Here is an 18,496-nt window from a genome sequence, read left to right on the forward strand (position 1 = left end):
TCATCCTGCCCTAGGGACAGCCATGACCGATTAGAACAGGGATTCCTGCTGTTTCTTCCACCAAAGGTCTGGGGGACTAGGATGAGGTTATCTGAAGATGAGGAGAGGTTAAAGATTCAATTTTATAAAACAGCAGATCACGAAGACCTCCACGTTTCACTCAGGGTGCTGGCGTACAGACAGCCGATACACTGAACAGCCTCCGCGTGACTCAAGCTGGAAGCCCTGGCAAACAGCAGAGGATCCAGGGGCTGCCCTGCACTCCTGTCTGTCCTAACGGAGAGAGGAGGGCTGGGGGTGTAAGGGGGGCTCAGCGTAGCCTGGAGAGTGCGGATTGCTCAGGAAGCTGCTCACACGGAGCAGCACAGCCCGGAGGGCCAGCCAAGGCAGCTACAGGCTCACCCTTACGCAGCTACACCCGCGGTGGGCTGGGCCCCACACTCCGCGGCTGCAGCCTGACGCACTGGAGGAGATTCAGTGCCAAATGTCAATACTCCCGAATTCATACTGAAAATGTAAAATCGTGGCACAGCATGCTCTCGTTAGCCGCTGATTACAAAGAACAGAGAAGTATAGCTAAATCTTAAGCATTTTACAAGTAAAATGATCATTAAAAGTATACGTCAACCTAAGAAAAATTATGTTAAAACTAGTAAGGTAATCCTAAAGCAGTCCTGCAAATATACTTTATATTTACTGCTACATCATGAGTTAATACTGTAACTCTGATGTGCTTTTGCGGTGGTATGGATGGTGGTTTTCTCCAGAGCTGAGAAGTCTTACCTCCAAAAGTGAGTAAGGGGAGTTCTCGCACAGAAACGTGTTAGCTGCACACTCCTTCCACGCTTGAACTTCTGACACCAAGGACTCCAGCCTCGGCAGGTAGTCCAGATGCACCGGAATAGACCGGCCTCTCACGACAAGCTCTGCTAGCGTGTCCAGTACAGGCACACGTCCTCCGACCTGTTTGATTAGAAATTAAGAAAGATCTGATGTGTATAAAACATACCACTTCCTTGAATCCCAGCAAGTCATTTCGATTAACTAAAGGTAGAGCTTGTAAAAGCAAACAGACGCTTCGGTCCCTTCCACAGCTGTCATCCCAAGACTTGTGCTTCTCGTTCTGTGCTTAAGGACAGAGAAAACTAATAGAACACTTGGGGGGAGGGGGGGGGGGGCGGGGCGGCACATGAGAGCCAACAATATAAGCAGACCTCCAATCTAACAATCTGCATTTGCAACAGAAAATCAAAATAATTTTGAAATAGGCCCAGAAGGCAAGTCTAACCCCGCCCCTGCCACACGCCAAGGGCAAGGAACCATCTCAAGGACGCGCGGTGGGTTTGAAGGCGAGATGTTGGCTCGCCCGGCTGCGTGTGCCTAAGGCGGCCCAGCCACCAGGAGCCCGGCAGCCACGCAGCACCCAGAGGGAACTTCTGCAACAGGCAGTGACATGGGACTCCAGAACTATTCATCCCCAACAATCCCAGCATCTCCAGCAGCGAACCTCAAAGCACCGATACCAAGACCTGCCTACAAGTCACAACAGCTGTGGGCATTTACCAAAATCCTCGCAGAACCAAAGCAAAAATCCTTGGCACATACAGACACATTTTTCCATATTCAGGAGGCAGCATTTCAGAATCCAAACCAAGAAATTAGCAAATGCCAAGAACAATTCGCTTAAGTCCTCTCAAGATAGCCCTCAAACAAAAGCTAGTATTACATGGACTTTATTTCTTCAAAATTTTGAAGCCCAGGAAAACTACTGTTTTTAATAAAAGCCTCTTGAACTCAAAAGGAGTTTATTAAAATAATTTAGGTCAGATAGGTCCGCAAATCCTAGTAAGGCAGATGGGAATTTACTTTCTGGAAAAAACATGAGGACAACCTAAAATACAAGAAAAATATCTTGCAACTTATATCCAAATGCGAATCAGGGCTATCCCTGTTGCACCCCCTCCCAAACTGTGCATCCCACCGATCCCTGGCTCGGGTGCACACGAGGCTGAGCCACAAACACTTCCAAGGGTCAGCCCAGGCTACGTTTACTCACTTGGGCTTGAACTAGTGCAGTGTCCAGTTGCACGAGCAATCGTGCTGACATGGGGGGAAGTGGGAAGAGAGAAGAGGGGAGAGTTAAGATGCCATTGAACTGTGAAAGAAGCAAAGAACCTAAAAAAAAAACGGTAAAGGAAACTGGATCCAGAGATAACACTGTCTGAAAGTTAAAAAGAGAAAGAAAAAAAATTGAGTGGGAAGTGCCAGGAGCCAAGGTGAAAACCCGTACAGGTCTTTATCAGGCTCCTGTTTTCATTCTCTGCCATCAACTTTTTGCGGAGTTGAAGACTTATTTCAGACTTGTGACCATGGAAATGGAAATCACAGAAAGCTGGAAGGAACCTTAAAAGTAGAAGAGGATGGAGGGAAGAGAGAAGGAAGAAATCAAGTAACTTCCACCTCAAAATTCAGACAGAACTACTGCAAAATTACAGGTATTTTAACCTATGAAATCAAAGGCTGACCCATACAGCAGAACAAGAAACAGCCTTGAGACTGGCCATGCTCAATGGCTAACAAAAGGAGGAATACCTCTCAGTCACAGGATGTCTGAAATATCGCTAACGATACAGATGTGGAAACAGCAAATTAATTCTATGGGGCCTCAGAAGAGGCAATTCCGCCACCAGAAAGTATTAATGTCCTTGTATCATCCAACCTTGGCGTGACACTACCTGCAGTACAGTACATGAGATACGCTCCAGAAAGGTGCATTCAAAACTGGAGAAAATACAAGGACAGGAGACTTGTCTGATCAGGAATATTCCTGGACCAGGAAATCTGTGGGTTTGTTGCTTTTCTTTAGCAGATGCTAGAGGATGGTTATTTGTTTAGTCAAGGAAATGAAGGCTGTGAAAAAATACTATTGCTGACCTTGACATATTTCAGGGGGTTTGTTTATTCAGGAGTCAGCAAGCAGAACTGTGTGTCACCTGCTGCATACTATCTGTTACAGGAGTGGAGCAAGATGCAGAATGGCACACAAAAACACGATTACCAGGTAACTGTTACTAAGCGACTGAGCAAAGCTTACCTTAAGGTAAAGTTCCCTAACATAATGTCTTTTTCACTTCAGATTTTTGTTAATAGTTCCTTTATAGATTTATTGCAGTCAGTTAATTGCAAAGGTGCAAGAATACAAATCAGGACCAGAAACCAAAAAGAACAGCATTCACGACAGCATAACTGCACCATGACTCAGGCAATAGATGTTACAGATCAAGCGCTCTTAATCCGGCGTGACACTGAAGCACCAAGGGCACACAACAGAGCGCAGCGTGGCTCTGTCAACACGCCAGGGGCTCCCTCAGAGCACACTTTACGTACCTGCAAAGCTTCCACCTCCTGCAGCCAGTCTTTGGCCTTCTGTACCGCATCCTTCAGTGCAACACCATTTGGGAGATAGGCTGGAATCTCCTCTATTTCTTTCACTGCTGCTACAAGACTGCTCAGTGACTGGCGTGGCCTGTGTAAACAAAACATCTCAGAATGTAAAGCACTGCGACACAGTGAGGGTTCTTCCACTCACAGGGCTTATTAAAACCTAAGGGTTATACCAAAAAATGACATTATGTCCGGTACTAGAGACACATACTGTACAACCAGGGCATCCGTAATGCAGGTATGCTTTTAAAAAAATGTGTATTTGCTTGCCATAGACTGTAACTAGAAATATTCAAACATTCAGGCTTAAGGGAGATTTAACATTTATTGAACTTCTGAGTAATAGAATCTTGGATCCTCAAACGCACGCCGAGCCCTTAAGCAGCACCAGCTCAGAGATGTTATATTAGAAGGTTAAAAAAATACCTGAGGATGGCCGTTCTGTATTTCACTATTTGATTCTGACATTTTAGAAAGGTACAAACACAACTGAATCTCCATTTTGCAGGTTAAACCCAAGCTTATTCCAGTTTTATGCCCTATGTAGTTACCAGTTTAAAACTGTATAGTTATTAATGGGTAAGGAACATTCAAATGCTTTCACAATTATGAGGCTGGGGGGGAGGAATTTTAAAAAAAAAAAACACATTAATTCTGTGGGAAGAAGCCTTGCATACAAGTTTGTGCCACCTTTCTAAACTTGAAGCAGAGTGCGCTCTCCCCCATTTTACTTTGTAAATCAGAAGGTCAAAGCAATGAGCAAGAAGATTTTTCTCAGAACAGATGTATTTGGCTTACTTCCTTCTCTCCTGCACCAACTAACCTGGAAGAAATCTCCTCCATGTTAGAAACAGTCTATGCAGTAACATTTTACCGGTTGGTGGTATACATCTACGCTCTATCGGGACATGCATCTTCCAGTCTGACACTGGGGGAGGGAAGGAGATTGAAAGGAATGGAGAGGTGTTTTAAAACCCTCCCTCGTAGCAAAAGGAGAACTTGCACAGTGACAGTGGAGAACCACAAGCGCTGCAAGCCAACACCAACGTTTAAAATTGCTCTGTCACTCATGCCCCTTCTCTATCCCTTTCCCTTCTGGACAGCGCAAGTTTTGCTTTCATGTTATGAACTGGATGATCAAAAGAGAGCCCCTTCAGATGTAAAGCCAACTATTTCCATCTCGAACAGCTTACAGAACTACAAAACGTAACATTAAGATTTAGCTTCTACCTGGCCTTTATCAGATTTCTGGCTTTGTCATCCCAGTGTTCAGATACAGTAAGGAGCTCCTGCAGCTTCGCCATTGCTTTCTCAACTGCTGGGTAGGGAGCAAGTCCAACACCTGAGTCTATAAGACGCCTCATATCATCTAGAGTGAGAGAGTTTTGGTCCGAGGAAGCCAGCTGCACGTCCTCGAGCCAGCGTGCCTGTTCCAGACGTATCCGCAACTCAGCTAGTTGGGGTAGATCAACGTCGAAGTCAAAGCTGACATCCAACAGCTCCTGAAGTTCTGCAGCACTAGGCATTTCTTCAGAAAGGAGTTTTTGGCTTTGCTGTTGAAAAGCTTCCACACGATCAAGAAGATCCTGAAATATGCAAATACAACAATAAATCAAAAGAAAACCCACTGACAAATCTCTTCAAACATTTAAGTGCAAGCTTAAACATTTAAGTGCAAGCCTCCTGGCAAACACCACACATGCACACCATGAGCATGGCAAATCATCATGACACTTAAATAGTGTCTTCAACACACAGTGTATCAGCATCTCCTCATACATAATGTGTCCACAAGCTTGAGGATCATCAGACAAGGGAATTCCACTCCAAACTCCTTTGAACTAAAAGACAGGTGTCAAAAAGAGGTCTCAAAAATAGCAAGGATCCCAAGGGAAATTTTAAGTGTTTCATCAGTGCTGTTTTCTGGCTTTGTTCTGGCGTGGTTAAGGCAGCTGAAGAACATCAAGCTTAAGGTTAAGGCGGCTTTGAAGAACGCTGGGAAGGGCATGGAGCTTCTGGGGTTTGTTTCCGCTGTGTTATTAAGGTTTTTGAGCTGGACCATATAGTCCCAGTAAGCCACAGGCATTTTACCCTTCCATGCAGTGCAACTCCTCTCTTTCTCTCTCCGTATGTTCAACAGCTAGTTACCCTCAAAATGTACCTCAGTGGCTGTCTGCATTTCACCCAGGACAATGGACAGCCAGAGTAACCCCGCTGCAAAGGCTGGACTGATCCTGTACGTAGTCATCCTGCCCAACGCTCCTAGTACTGCCTGAAATGCTATTCCAGCAGCACATTCTCCCTTCACAGCTGACATCTTGGTATTTTGCCAACGAGGTTGTTTGCCAGGGTAGGCAACCTCACCCATAACGGAAGTAAAGCCTTTTTAGAGATACATTAAATTGTGAACCGATCGCCAGTAACCGTTGGTCATTTATATTAACAGCCTAATTTGCATGACTATATATAATTTAGGATTGTTGAGAAGGATATAAAAGAATGACCATATGTGTTTGATATTTCCCTGTTCAAGAATGCCAGATGGAGAACTATTTGCATGTCTGGCATTTCTCAACTTCTGCTTTTTAAATAGTAAGATAACTTCAGAGTTACAATGCTATAAACAAATCACTGTAAATAGGATTACATAAATTCTGATTCAAATATTCCAGCTCTGATAAAGCTTCAAAATCAAGAGTCATAAAGCTGAGCTGAACTGGCCTATTCTGATTCAAAGTCGCACAATACTGTCTGGTCACTTAGGAAATAGTTCAGGAGCTGGTCCCTGCATCTCCTGGTTCTGAGAGTCCCAAATATGCAAAGCCTTTAAGACAGGAACTGCAGCTGCCCAGAATCTGGGGGGTGGGTTTGTTTCCTTCTTGTTGTTTGTTTTTTAATCACCTCTCGGTATGATATGCAACATTTTGGCAAATTCTGAAACCAAATCTTGAATTACTTTCAACTTGTCTGAGGGTCGACCAATCTGGTGAGCAAATAATCAGCATTAGCTGACGGTCGTGGGAGACAAAGGGATCTGCCACGGGGAGGCAGATCGATTTGTCTCCCACGACCATCAGCAGGCTGCTGGAACAAGCATTTCGGTAGCCTAGGCTGGTAGCTTTGGCTGGGGTTATCAGCGCTGCTTCCTGGAGCGGGTTGATAGCATGAGGAAGTCTCTAACTACAAGACTATGAGAAAGCTGATTCTGGATGAACAAAGAAGGAAAGCGATGTGAATGGGAGAACTGTCCCTCAGAGCATTATGGAGTTTTGAACATATTCAGATAAACACAGCTTCATTCTTTAAGAGCAGACTAGTTAACTGACCCCAAACTTTTAACCTGTAGTTACCCAGGTCATCCTGCTGCTTCTTTCACATTACTTTGTACAACACGAGCATTTTGATTCCCCCGTGTGGTATAAAAATCTGCTAACCATGAACCCCGGCAGGTCAGACAGCTCCATTCTTAAGCAACTTGCGCCCAAGTTACCCAGGCCTGCCAGTTTGAACGTATTTATTCTTGGAGTAAACACTAAGACAGCGATGTGTTTGCACTGCACTGATCCTGTGACAAACGCTCACGTTCCTTCCCCTAGAGCTTTCCCAGTTACCTTCAGTAAGGGTGTCTGACTGAGGACGCAGGGCAGAGCATACAGCTGCCTCACGAACAACCGGAGCTCATTCACAGTCAGTTGATTTTGACACTTTCCTCCTCCAGAGCGGTACCTGCAATTACACACAATTCAGCTTTGTCTGATGCCACTAAGGAAATAAAATAAAACCCGAACCTCTCAAACATCTGCTTACAATTTTTTGTAACTCAAGCTTTACTCACAAATAATAGAATATTCAAAAGCATCCAAGCAGCCTGGGGCTTACATACATGGGAAAACTTCAGTTAGCTACAGCAGAATAAGCTATTGTTGAAAATACTCTTTCATATTAAATAGTATTCTGGAACATCTACTCAGCCTTGGAAGAGCACTGGTTATTATGGAATAAAATTAGGCTTTTTTCCAGAACACAAAGCAATTGTGGATAAACTATTCAGTAATGTTGCAACAGCTATTGTAGTAAGCTCTCCCCATGCCCATAGCAAAAGAGAACAAATCCCAATTTTGAATGGGTTTTATATTTACAGGTCGTGTAGGCACTTCTGAAAAATCCTCTTTACGCTGAAATCATCATTCTCATTTTTATCTAAAAGCTTTGCATCAAATGAGTGGCTTATAAGTGTTAACAAATTGGCTAATATTAAAAACATCTCTAAACTCAAGCCAATATTAACTAGGTCTGAGAATCTTGAATAGAAAAGGAAAGAAGTCTCATACAACGCTGGCTCCAATTTCATCCACAATATGTCATTTAAACAAAAGAGGAAAACAACATGCCAGCAGGATATGCCAGCATGACTGGAATGCGAACGCTACAAAATAAATTTTAATTTACCATTCTGTGTTAAAAATAGGTGTTTTTAAAGAATATGTAAGATCACATTAGGAGTTCCAAAATCCATAGCAAGCTGAACAAAATATTACTTCAAAGCCTCAGGTAAAACACAGGCTGCTTTACGTTCTACAAAGCTTTACTATTTTTTGTGGAAGTTCTGCAGTATCTTCCAGGAAGAGGCACAAGTTTTAAAAATAAATTAGTATTTATGTACATATACATATACACACACACACCTTAATTGCAACATTGACTGTCACAAGATGTTTTTGATAACCAGAAATTACACAAGCCTAAAAAAAAAACAACCCAGCATTTGCAGGAGAAAAGCTCACATCCATTCAGGGTTATTGATGGCAAAGATCTCCAAGCACAAGGTCTCTAAACTCTTGCAGACTGTAAGCAGCAGAAAAGGTATCCCGAGGCTTGGAGGAGGAAGGGGATGGATAGGGAAAACATCCCTTTGTACCTGTCCTGCTGTCATACTGTTCCCTTCCAGTATTCCCATCATCATCGGCTCAGGAGGTTAAGACACTTTTCCACAAGGCATGAAGTGTAATGAATATAATGCCATATGCACCACTGACAGATTTTCAGTCCCCATGCCACAAAGACAAGTGGACTGTATCTTGTTGGGTGTTACTTTGTCTGCAAATACCACTCCAATTTTTCCATTTGGGTAACATTAGAATGGAATTACTGCCCCACTGTCAAACAGAGAGGAAGAGGAGACTGAAAGCTCAGGATGTTTAACTTGTTACATGTAGTAAAGGTGAATCTCCCTGTAAAAGATGGCTCTCTTGAGAAGACAAAAAGATTACTTTCATTTTTAAGTCTTACAGAACATCAGCATCTATCACTGGCATCCATCTTCAGTGACGCCATCGTGTTGCAAACACGTACAGGAACATTTACCTGGTTTGCCTTTTGCCATTAAGCAGCTGCTGCGCAACTGAGGCACATTTGTCTGCATCCTGTGTAACCAGTCTGAGGTGTCGCAGTAGATCATTGTCTGGAAACTTTTTCATTTCTGATTCTTCTATCAAAGCCTTAAAACTGATGAGACCTTTTGGGAAAGATACTAAATTAACAAAAGTCTCCCTTTGTGATGGATTTTAAATGGTACAGCTGAATAACACAACGTATTATATACATTTCTATTTCAACTTCAGTTATATTTTGTGTCAAAGTGATCTACAATCTTCTCACACAGGGACAGCTTAGCATAATTTCTGGGACTATAACAGCTAAAATACAATTCCTTGTTTTAAAGTAAATATATGATTTCTTTTGAGCGTCACATAAGACAAAAGTTGTTAAGGTTCAGAAACTAAAAAATGAAAAATTAGCCATTTAAAATTACGCATTGCAGACAAAAAAAGATACTTACTTTTTTTATTGTTAATTTTTGCTTCCAGAGCTTCGTTAACATTGGAAGCCCATTCGTTGTACGACTCTGCACGCATCTTCAGCGCGTTCATCATTGGATAGAGTTCCTCCAGGGTATAGCGGTACCTGCAAGCAGCACAGAATTCAAGCTCTTCAGCAAAACCCAGGGGGAGCAGGGGGGTGGAAGGGAGAGGCATCAAGATGTACTGACCCATAAAACACAAACCATCTACTACGCACCCAGGGTTATGTAATTGAGACCTACAAGCACACCATGTTCCTCCTAAGACAACTGCAATGTTGCAATTGCTTCAAAAAGCAATTTCAGCATTACAATGGAAACAACTGTGAAATTGTCTTAGGACAAGCTACATTCATGTATAACAAAGACGAAACAAACAACAGGAAAGGAAAGATGACAACAGGAAGGAAAGCTAACAAAAGCAAAAAATACTACTCAGCAAAGACTGGATGTAAGGGATGATGACCTTGCTGCTACAAATAAAAAAGCAAACTAACTTATCCAGCAACATCTGCTATTACAGAGCAAGAAGAGCTGAAAGGAAGTCTTTGTACATGAGCAGAAAAAAAGGCACTTTGTTTTGGGGGCACTGTATTTGCAAAGGACTGAGAGAAACAGCATACCAGGACTAGCACCATTACAAAGCAGGCACTAGACTACTGCAATATCTACACATACCATAAATATCTCCAGAACACAGTATTGTTTGTCATCTAAAGCTTACCCCAATTTATATTTGTAGGTGGGACAGGAACAGAGATCCTCGACATGGTACAAGCATACCAATAATCCAGGTTTACAGGGACAATAAACAGCAGACATGAAACAGGTGGTTTTACACTTCAAGCACTGCCGCTCATCATCAGGGAACAGCTCAAAAGCCACTCTCTCCGAGTCAGTCACTCCCTGCAAAGAGTCGGTTACATCACTTCAAAGTCTAACGAAGAGGTGATTATTTCAAGCTAAAACATCAGAAGCTAAATTCATTAAAGGAATAACGAAGTTTAGAAATAAGATATTAAAACCAGACAGACAGAAATCTTGGTTAATGAAAAATCAGCTATTCTGACTAACTTACTGGAAGAAGAATCATTACTTTAAAAGAGACATTCTGAACAATATTAAAAGGCATATGATAACACAGGATGCACAACGAATGATTTTTTACCCAAGTGGTCTTTCTAAAATCAACAATGCTACTCAGGAAGGTACTACACAGAGCTCTATTGACAACACAGCACAAGTGCCAGCGTGTTTTCACACCACTCTTTCCATCATTCATTACAATATTATTTCCTACAACTCACCAGTTTATCAACCTTCTCACGCAACCTCTTCTCATCTTCAATCATAATAGCCATGTCTTTCTGAACCGTAGATGCTACCACAACATCAAGAACATCTGCTTTGGAAGCCATTTTACAGATCATCTCGTCATGAGAAAACACGCAGTAACGGTTTAGCAGACGGTAATGTTCCACACACTGGCGACCCAAGGGTAACTGCATGGAAAACCGTGAAATAAATGAAGACTTATTTTGAAAGTTACATTAAGACACTTTTTTTTTCTACTGAGCAAAAACTATCCAAATGAAAGGCCCAAGAGAAAACCTTCTAGCAACAATATTCGTAGTTCAGAATGTAAAACCGGAGAAATCAAGACTCTTGAGTTCTTGTCAAGCAGGCCGGTGTACAGCTCCGTTACAGCAGCACTGTGGATGCAGGCTGTTTCGCTGGGTTCATGGCAGGAACACACGGTCCAAAGAGACCACAGCTCGGGGGAACAAGGTCACTAAACCACGGCAATCTCAAGAAGACCCAAGCTCAAAACACACGGAAGCTGGGGAAGCGTCAAAGGGAAGCGTACAGACACGTGCCCCTTCTTACCGGGAGGGATGCCCTGAAGGCAGTTGCAGGGCACACTGGACCTTCTCCAACAATACGGCTGGTTTACGTAGGACATGAACTACGCTGCAGCAGGAGAGACTGCTGACTCCATGAACCATCAGAGTCCCTAACTAGCCCCAGGCAGTGTAAACAATTAATTCTGAGCTGAGCAGGTTACTCCTAGCTTTACTTTAAGGCTGTCACTGGCCAAGTGGATAGCGATGCTCAGGTTACAACGAGGTTATGTACGTGTGAGAGTCCAGTATGAAATTCATGGAACGACAAGAGGAAAAGCAAAACCAAACCAACTGATATCTGAACACAGTCACAATGCAAAAAGCTTCCCTCCAGTTTTAGTCATCTACTTCCAAGTGATGCTTTTTAAATCTAGCAATGTTTTTAGATGGGCTACTTTTACAAATAGCTAAGACTGTTCTTGGGGGGGTGGGGAAACAGAAGAGGAGTAATCTGAAATATCAGTAGCTTCAAAGGGTCTTTCTAAGATCAGGCAACACTGTGTTGGACAAATTTTCTGGGAAGGAGAAATGATTACTTGTAAATTTGGAGCAACTACCCTCCATTTGTTTTTACTTAAGAAAAAAGACAAAAACCTTCATAAATTATTATAACCTAACAAGTGTCATGTGTGCCTGCCTCTGTTGTTTCAATGGGCTGAGTGAAGGTTACTGGAAATAAAGTACTGGTCTGTAAACCTCTTGTTTGAACACAAAAATGTTCTGCTCCCTTCTCATTAAGTATTCTTCCCTAAAAACCTACAGGACCTCTGCTATCCAAGAGGATGTACTCACATCAGTTGCAATTATTATTTTCTCCCCAAGAAGACTATCGAAGTCTTTAATTGTTTTTTTTTTTAAATGGGTGTCTAAATGTGTCATCCAGTTTAATCACAGAAGGGAAAGTAGACAAGAAGTCCAAGTTGGCTTTGTTTTTCAGCTCTAGAAAGCACCTCCCAGAAAAATCCCAGTGCAATAAACAGAAAGATTCCATTCCAGCTCTTGATGATTTAAATGGAATTTGGGGACACAAAAAGAGTAGATTCTAGGAGCAGTGGTGCTTCTCATATTCTAGGCATGCACAGGACTGTACTTACCTCCTGCCGTAAAAGATACATCACCCAGCCCTAGTGTACAATTTCAAACTAAACTTTACAGACCAGAGAAAGCCCACAGTTCACTACAGGAAAGAAAGACCTTCAGCTTCCAGCAACAGGCTCCTTCTGATCTGTGGACTAGATTTGTGTGTCAGCAGTAAGAGCTGTACATTAGCTAGGCACAACTTTGGAACTGCAGACTTTAATGAAAAACAGGTTTTGGAACGTACCCAATCAACTGTGCAAAAGTTCACAGCTTCAGCAAAATTGAAACCCTGATTGAAGCCGCTGTGGTAAGCTCTCGGAAAGGTGATCACGAACTCTCCAGCGCACTGATTGGTTCGATACACCTAGGAGAAAAGGCAGACAAGCATTAGGTCAAGCCTAAACACAACTGAAGTCTGTGAAGCGAATACGGATTTCCAGTTCCTATTAACTTCTACGTCAACTTCAGATAGTTTTAAAACACAAGCCCAAAAATTACAACTGGCTTTTGGTAACTTGTCATACAAAACCCTAGAAAGCAAAAGGGTTTCATTCAGCCATACCCATGCTCCAAGCCATTTTAGGCCAGCTGTCCTTTTGCGCTTTGCTAGCCCTACAGGTAGCACACAGGCAAGGCTCTCTTCAATTAGCAGCTGAAGGGGAAGTGAAATTTGGAACCTAATCAAAAGTTTATGCTGTTGTAAATCTAATACTTTTGGTGCTATACAATCAACATGAAAGCAGGCAGGTCTTCCTGCATCTTTCCGTTTTAGAGTCTCTCAAACCATAGCAGGGACCTCAAATTTTGCTGCTTTTCCCAGATTTTCCTTCAAGTCCCAAGGTCAGCTAGTCAAAAGCTAATTAAGTTGTAAAGGGACATAATTCCCATGAATAATCTAGCATGGAGTATGATGGAGACTGATGAAAAATGTTTTTAAATACCTAAGAATTTAACCAGGAAAAATAAGAGGATGTGGATGACAAAGGAAGACCGGGTTTTGGCCCCTTGCCAAAACTCTGCCAAAAAAAATTGTGTCTGATTAAACAGACATATGAAGAGCTCCTGCCATTGTTTCACAGGTCGAGACTAAACTTTCCAGCTGAGATACAGAAACAGAAATACACTAAGGTGGATCTCCAGAGAAGAGTTTGCCAAGCAATTCCAAAAGCAATGACTCCACTGCCCATCTGTTCATATTGGCATGTTACACTAGTCGAGGAAGATACCACACACACGGAAACTACCACACCATCTCTGTAAGGAAAGTGGCTTAAATTATCAGCTTTGAAGTAGAATTCAGCGCAAATGAGAGGGTTGGGTTTGGGGGAGTAGCACAGGAGTCCAACAACATACAGGCACTCCGTGGGCCATCAAAGTATTCGGGTTCATTATGGTGACAAGTTGGTGCAAGAGATCTGGCTGAGATTCAAATAGCTCTGGAGCAAGCTTCTTCATTACATCCTCCAGCTGTTCAGCTGCATACCCTGGGGCTCCATACCACGTTTTAGGCTCCCCCCTGCAAGATTATTAAAAAAAGTTAAATATAAGCAATCTTGTAAGTTACATTTTCAGTCTTCTGCTTTAAAATACACCATTTCAAAAGAAGGGTTTATCACCAGGAAGGAATGCAAAAATTATGTACCTTCCTGAATCTTCACATTTTACACAGGTCCCTCCTCCAGAACTAAGTTTTTAACTGCCTACATTTCCGAGCACATACTTAAAAGACTGAAGAAGCTCTCAGTGAAGTTCTGCTGATTCCAGCACAACTTCAAAACAAGCTGTTTGTCTTTTACCATGAACACAAATGCCCTCTTGGATCTACCAACCACAGACAGTTCTCTGTCTTGCGCATAACGGCCGTAAGAGCAGCATACAGTAAGTAGAAACTAAAGTTCTAAATATGCAAAAGGTATCAAGAAAAAAATAATCCACATCCAGAGTAGGAACAAAGAACTTTTAGCAACAGCTCAACCCAATGCAAGCCAGTTGAGAAAACTAAGATTACACAGACGAGTTCCAGTAGATACTATTTCAGGTTTCCAAGGAAGCTGGCTCACTGCAGCAAAGATGAAAATGTCTTCCAATCCCTTATGAAGAATGATGTTAGAAAGGGTATTAGGAAAGAAGATAACAGACAAGTCACCTTATCACAAGACTCCTGAAGAGATGGCAGAGTAAAGCTGACCCAACAGTGTTCTTTTTTTCCATAAACCGTGAAGCAATTGGGAAGATTCCGGAAGAGAAGAGTGAAGTGTGAATCCAAAAGCTTATCAGCCCTCATACCTAGAAGTTTATTCCTGTATCAGAACAGCACCTCTGTCATGGCGAAGGGGACAGCTAGCAGGGACTGTGGAAGAGCAGTTACACTGGTATCACAAGGAATAGCAGAGTTGTCACTATGCAGTGTTGGACAGCTATGCAGCCTTGGACCTGGTCATCACTTTGGAACAATTCTGGAGATGCAGAATCTATCCTGTTTCCTGACCCAGTACTGGGTTAGTCGAGAATTCTGCTCCTTGATACGTGTCAGGGCCAAGGAATGGATGACAGCAGTTATGAACTATGCTAAACTTGGACCAGGATACTGGTACCAGGGCTCTCTGCAGACTTCAGGAAAACAGGTAACAGAGATAACAATCCTAATGGATGAGTCAAGTTGTCAGCCTTATGAAGGCAGCAAGCTGCAGAATGGATAAATTCTTGCACTGCTACCTGACAGCTCCACATTCCTGCCTTTACAAATCCTAGCATCAATGATGGTAATTCTTCCTCTGATCAAGACTGACATAATTGTTACTTGTTTAGTTACTTGCCAGCGTCTTTAGAAGCAAAGGTTTGGTTTTTTCTCCTTTCACCACTTCAAGAACTAACAGGATTTAGAGTCAAGCAGGAGAACTATTGCCTTCAATCCTATGAAAGGTCTGCTGCTGTTAGCCTGGTTCACTTGGAATTATCCACTTAAAACACCGTACCAGGATACAAGCTCCTTCAAGGCACACGGGACACTGAAGCCCAACATGCCATCCCTAGTATTTCACAAGAATGAGTCCTGCCTTCTGAAGTCTTTTCAGAGTTTCATTGTCTCTTCAGCAGCAGGTCATTAAGATTGACTCTGGCCAAGAACAGTATTAACCTCACCTACACCCTGCTCTCAAATAGGTAACCCCCCCCAGACTTGAGCCTTTAAGTCGAAGGGAAATACAGAGTATCTGCAAATAAAAAGGATGTCAAGACTTGCACGCTGGCAGAGAAATAAATTACAAGCAGGTAGGGCAACCCTCACCCGTGTCTGTGAACGTATGTGCATGGGTGTGCACAGACACACGTATGCACTTCTGCATCCTTCCAGCCTTGACTGCAAACACCAATGCAATCTGGGCTAATTATGGAGGAAATAATGTCATTCTAACAACAGCTGAGGGAAGCTCTCCTAGGAGAAAGGAAGTTTCTACTGCAAACAGAAAGACTCCTCTCCTTCCCACAGTTTTTAGCCTGACTGAAGGCCCAGACCAAAAAAAGCAACAAATGACAAGGAGGATCATTTCTACAATGTAATCCTGTTTACTTAGCCTCACTCAAACATTCATTCTATGAAATGCACTAACAAAGCAAGTGAATTAAGTCACTGACTACTTGGACTGGGCTACAGTGGCAGCTACTTCAAGCAGCAGCAATTGAATAACCAAAAAGACAACCTACTGAAAGCCGAGACACAATTTCACCATTCTGCTGGAATACTTATACAAACAGGAACGGTGAAGGAGCTTGACAGGTTTCAGGAAGAGCGACAAGAATAATTCAACTCTAGAAAAGCTGTTGTGAGGCGAGAAGTTTAAGAAGTTCAATCTATTTAGAATATCGAAGAGGTGGTAAAGATCTGTCCTGATTACAGCTGACAAGTGTTCACTTGATGAGAGGATTTATGATAGAATGGTCTATCTAAGAGACAAAAAAAAAATATGTGCAGGATCCTAAGATTGTTAGTTGAAGCTAGATGATTTTTAAAATAACTTGCATGGTTTTTAGTTTTGCATTGAGCATAATAAAACATTTGATGGAGTATCTGCTGCATCTCTCATGGATTTTTTTAAAACTGGGAATGGATGTCTCTTTCCAAAATATGACCTCTTGTCCAAAAGCAAATCAATGCAGGAACCACACTGTCAGATTTAACCCTGCTGCTACAGGACTGCAAGGGTTATCCTGGCCTAAACTCTATGAATCTGGTTTTAGTCCTCTAATTAAAAAGGGGAAGGGGGAATGAGAGGGAGACTGCTTCTCAGGCTGTTTATTCCTCAAACTCACCAATGCAGATAGTTAATCGAATAGCTCCAGTGGTCTTCAATATGCCAACAAAATGAAGAAAAGCACATTCCTACATATAGCCAGGGTAATTTCATTCCACATATGTCTGCAGTGATGTGAGCAAGAACAGATTGCTCCATCACAGGCATGTTGTTTAAATTCCAGCCGCTATCAAGGTATTCCTGAAAAATGAACACAACAGCCACAGGTTTATACAACATGAAGCAAAAAAACCAAAGAAAGAAAAACTATCAAAAGAGAAGCAGAAAAATAAGTGTCTTTCCCAACTGAAAAATTTATTAAATGGGTCAATGAATCAAAGAACAAAACCTCCATTGTCTTTGCTCCTTTCACGCACCTGATTCTGACCTGCTTTGTTAAAATGTATTATTATTTTTTAAGTTCTGAAGTTAATAAATAACTTCTAGGATAAACCTGTTACTTTTAATATCTCATCACGGCAAATTTTATTTATTCAAAACTCTGATGTAATTCTTCTCTTCAAATACTGTGCCAGCTACACAAAACAAACACTTTGTGACCCAGTTCCATTATTGTCCTTTGAACCAAAGAAACTTATTTGATGAAAAACTGCAACACAAGAATACACGGTAAACTAATAAAGACCTACCTCCTCTTCTGGTCTAACTTTAAACTTCCCACCCCTAACTGGGAAACCACTGCCAAATTCCTTTGAAGCAATATCAGCTCCATATTCTACTGTCACATCCTCTTCAATGGTACTAACGAGTCTCCAGAATTCCTTTTCAACCAGCTCGGTGGGGACCATCTAGGCATAAGAAGGAAAACAAGGAGTATATACTGGGAAATCACTATATAAAAAGCATGTACATGAAAATTCTCTCAGAGAGGACCCTCCATTAGCTTGAAGCATTTCCCCATTTCAAAACCATTTCAACAAAAGAAAAGAAAATGTAGCAGAAATGTGGTTCCACCCAGGACATGCTGCTGCTCTGCTCTCTCAGGAATGGGTGATGGAGAGTATTCCCTTCCTTACAAGAACTTCCTCAGAAGTGGAAAAAAACCCCAAACCAGAACAAGAAGTCAGTGGAACAAGAAACCATGACACCAGCAAGAACAAGGATCCACCGATGTAAATGAGAACCCCTGATTTGCGATTTTGTCCCATTAAAAACTGCAATTCCCCTCTCCCCCTCAAAAGTTATGTATTTTAACTAAGCACAAAAACCTTAGATTGCATCATGGCATCAGAGTAAATACAGGAACATACATGTACTGGCATGTTAAAATAGTCCGACTTGAATGCATCTGCCATTTCTCCAAATGTACGAAGTGTATAGTCTCTTGCTGCTTGCTCAAAACCAAATGCTTCTTGAGGCTTATTACACTCCTGCAATTAAAAATATAATTATTTCTGTAATACAAGACAATCTGAGCTCAGATTTTACACAAATGGGCTACTATTACAGCATCTGATGGGCAAGAAGGCAGGACACCTGACCAAAACAAGATTACTTCCCCAAGTTGCACAGTCAGAAGAAGAAAGTACTGCTTAATTCACTATTCAGTATACACTTATAAATCCGCATAAACATTAGTGAAGTAACATGCTCAAAAAAAGAAGATACATAGACCCCCACAATGAAGCACCCAGTGAGATTCCCAATTTTCAATACAGAGGAAAGGTGCTGATTAAAGCCCAACATATTATTTAAAGGCATAGCCATTTTTGGCTCCAAAGTATCAAGTAATAGCTTTCCAATCTGAGGCATGCCCAGTCTTCATTTTAGCTTTACCCTCTACCACCTCGCTTGCACTACCTCAATAACAAACTGTATTTCCAACCCCTAGGATAAAGTGTAAAAAACACCCACAAAACAAAAAAAGTAACCTTCAGCCTAACTTTTAGGCTTTGTTG

At 42.0% G+C, this 18,496-nt stretch overlaps 1 protein-coding gene across 1 annotated transcript in view; it reads right to left on the bottom strand.

Moving 5' to 3' along the window:
* Positions 1–18,496, bottom strand: part of KDM5B (lysine demethylase 5B) — a 55,500-nt gene that overhangs the window by 8,708 nt on the left and 28,296 nt on the right. The window contains exons 9-21 of the mRNA XM_040616468.1: positions 17,849–17,968; positions 17,228–17,386; positions 16,597–16,778; positions 13,642–13,804; positions 12,533–12,652; positions 10,612–10,806; positions 10,029–10,210; positions 9,284–9,408; positions 8,809–8,959; positions 7,056–7,170; positions 4,675–5,030; positions 3,388–3,526; positions 784–963 (exon numbers count right to left, since the gene is read on the bottom strand). Coding sequence (XP_040472402.1) covers positions 784–963; positions 3,388–3,526; positions 4,675–5,030; positions 7,056–7,170; positions 8,809–8,959; positions 9,284–9,408; positions 10,029–10,210; positions 10,612–10,806; positions 12,533–12,652; positions 13,642–13,804; positions 16,597–16,778; positions 17,228–17,386; positions 17,849–17,968 — 2,187 coding nt within the window. The remainder of the gene's footprint in view (positions 1–783; positions 964–3,387; positions 3,527–4,674; positions 5,031–7,055; positions 7,171–8,808; positions 8,960–9,283; positions 9,409–10,028; positions 10,211–10,611; positions 10,807–12,532; positions 12,653–13,641; positions 13,805–16,596; positions 16,779–17,227; positions 17,387–17,848; positions 17,969–18,496) is intronic.

This window comes from Falco naumanni, chromosome 17 (assembly GCF_017639655.2).
Source record: "Falco naumanni isolate bFalNau1 chromosome 17, bFalNau1.pat, whole genome shotgun sequence".
NCBI lineage: Eukaryota > Metazoa > Chordata > Aves > Falconiformes > Falconidae > Falco > Falco naumanni.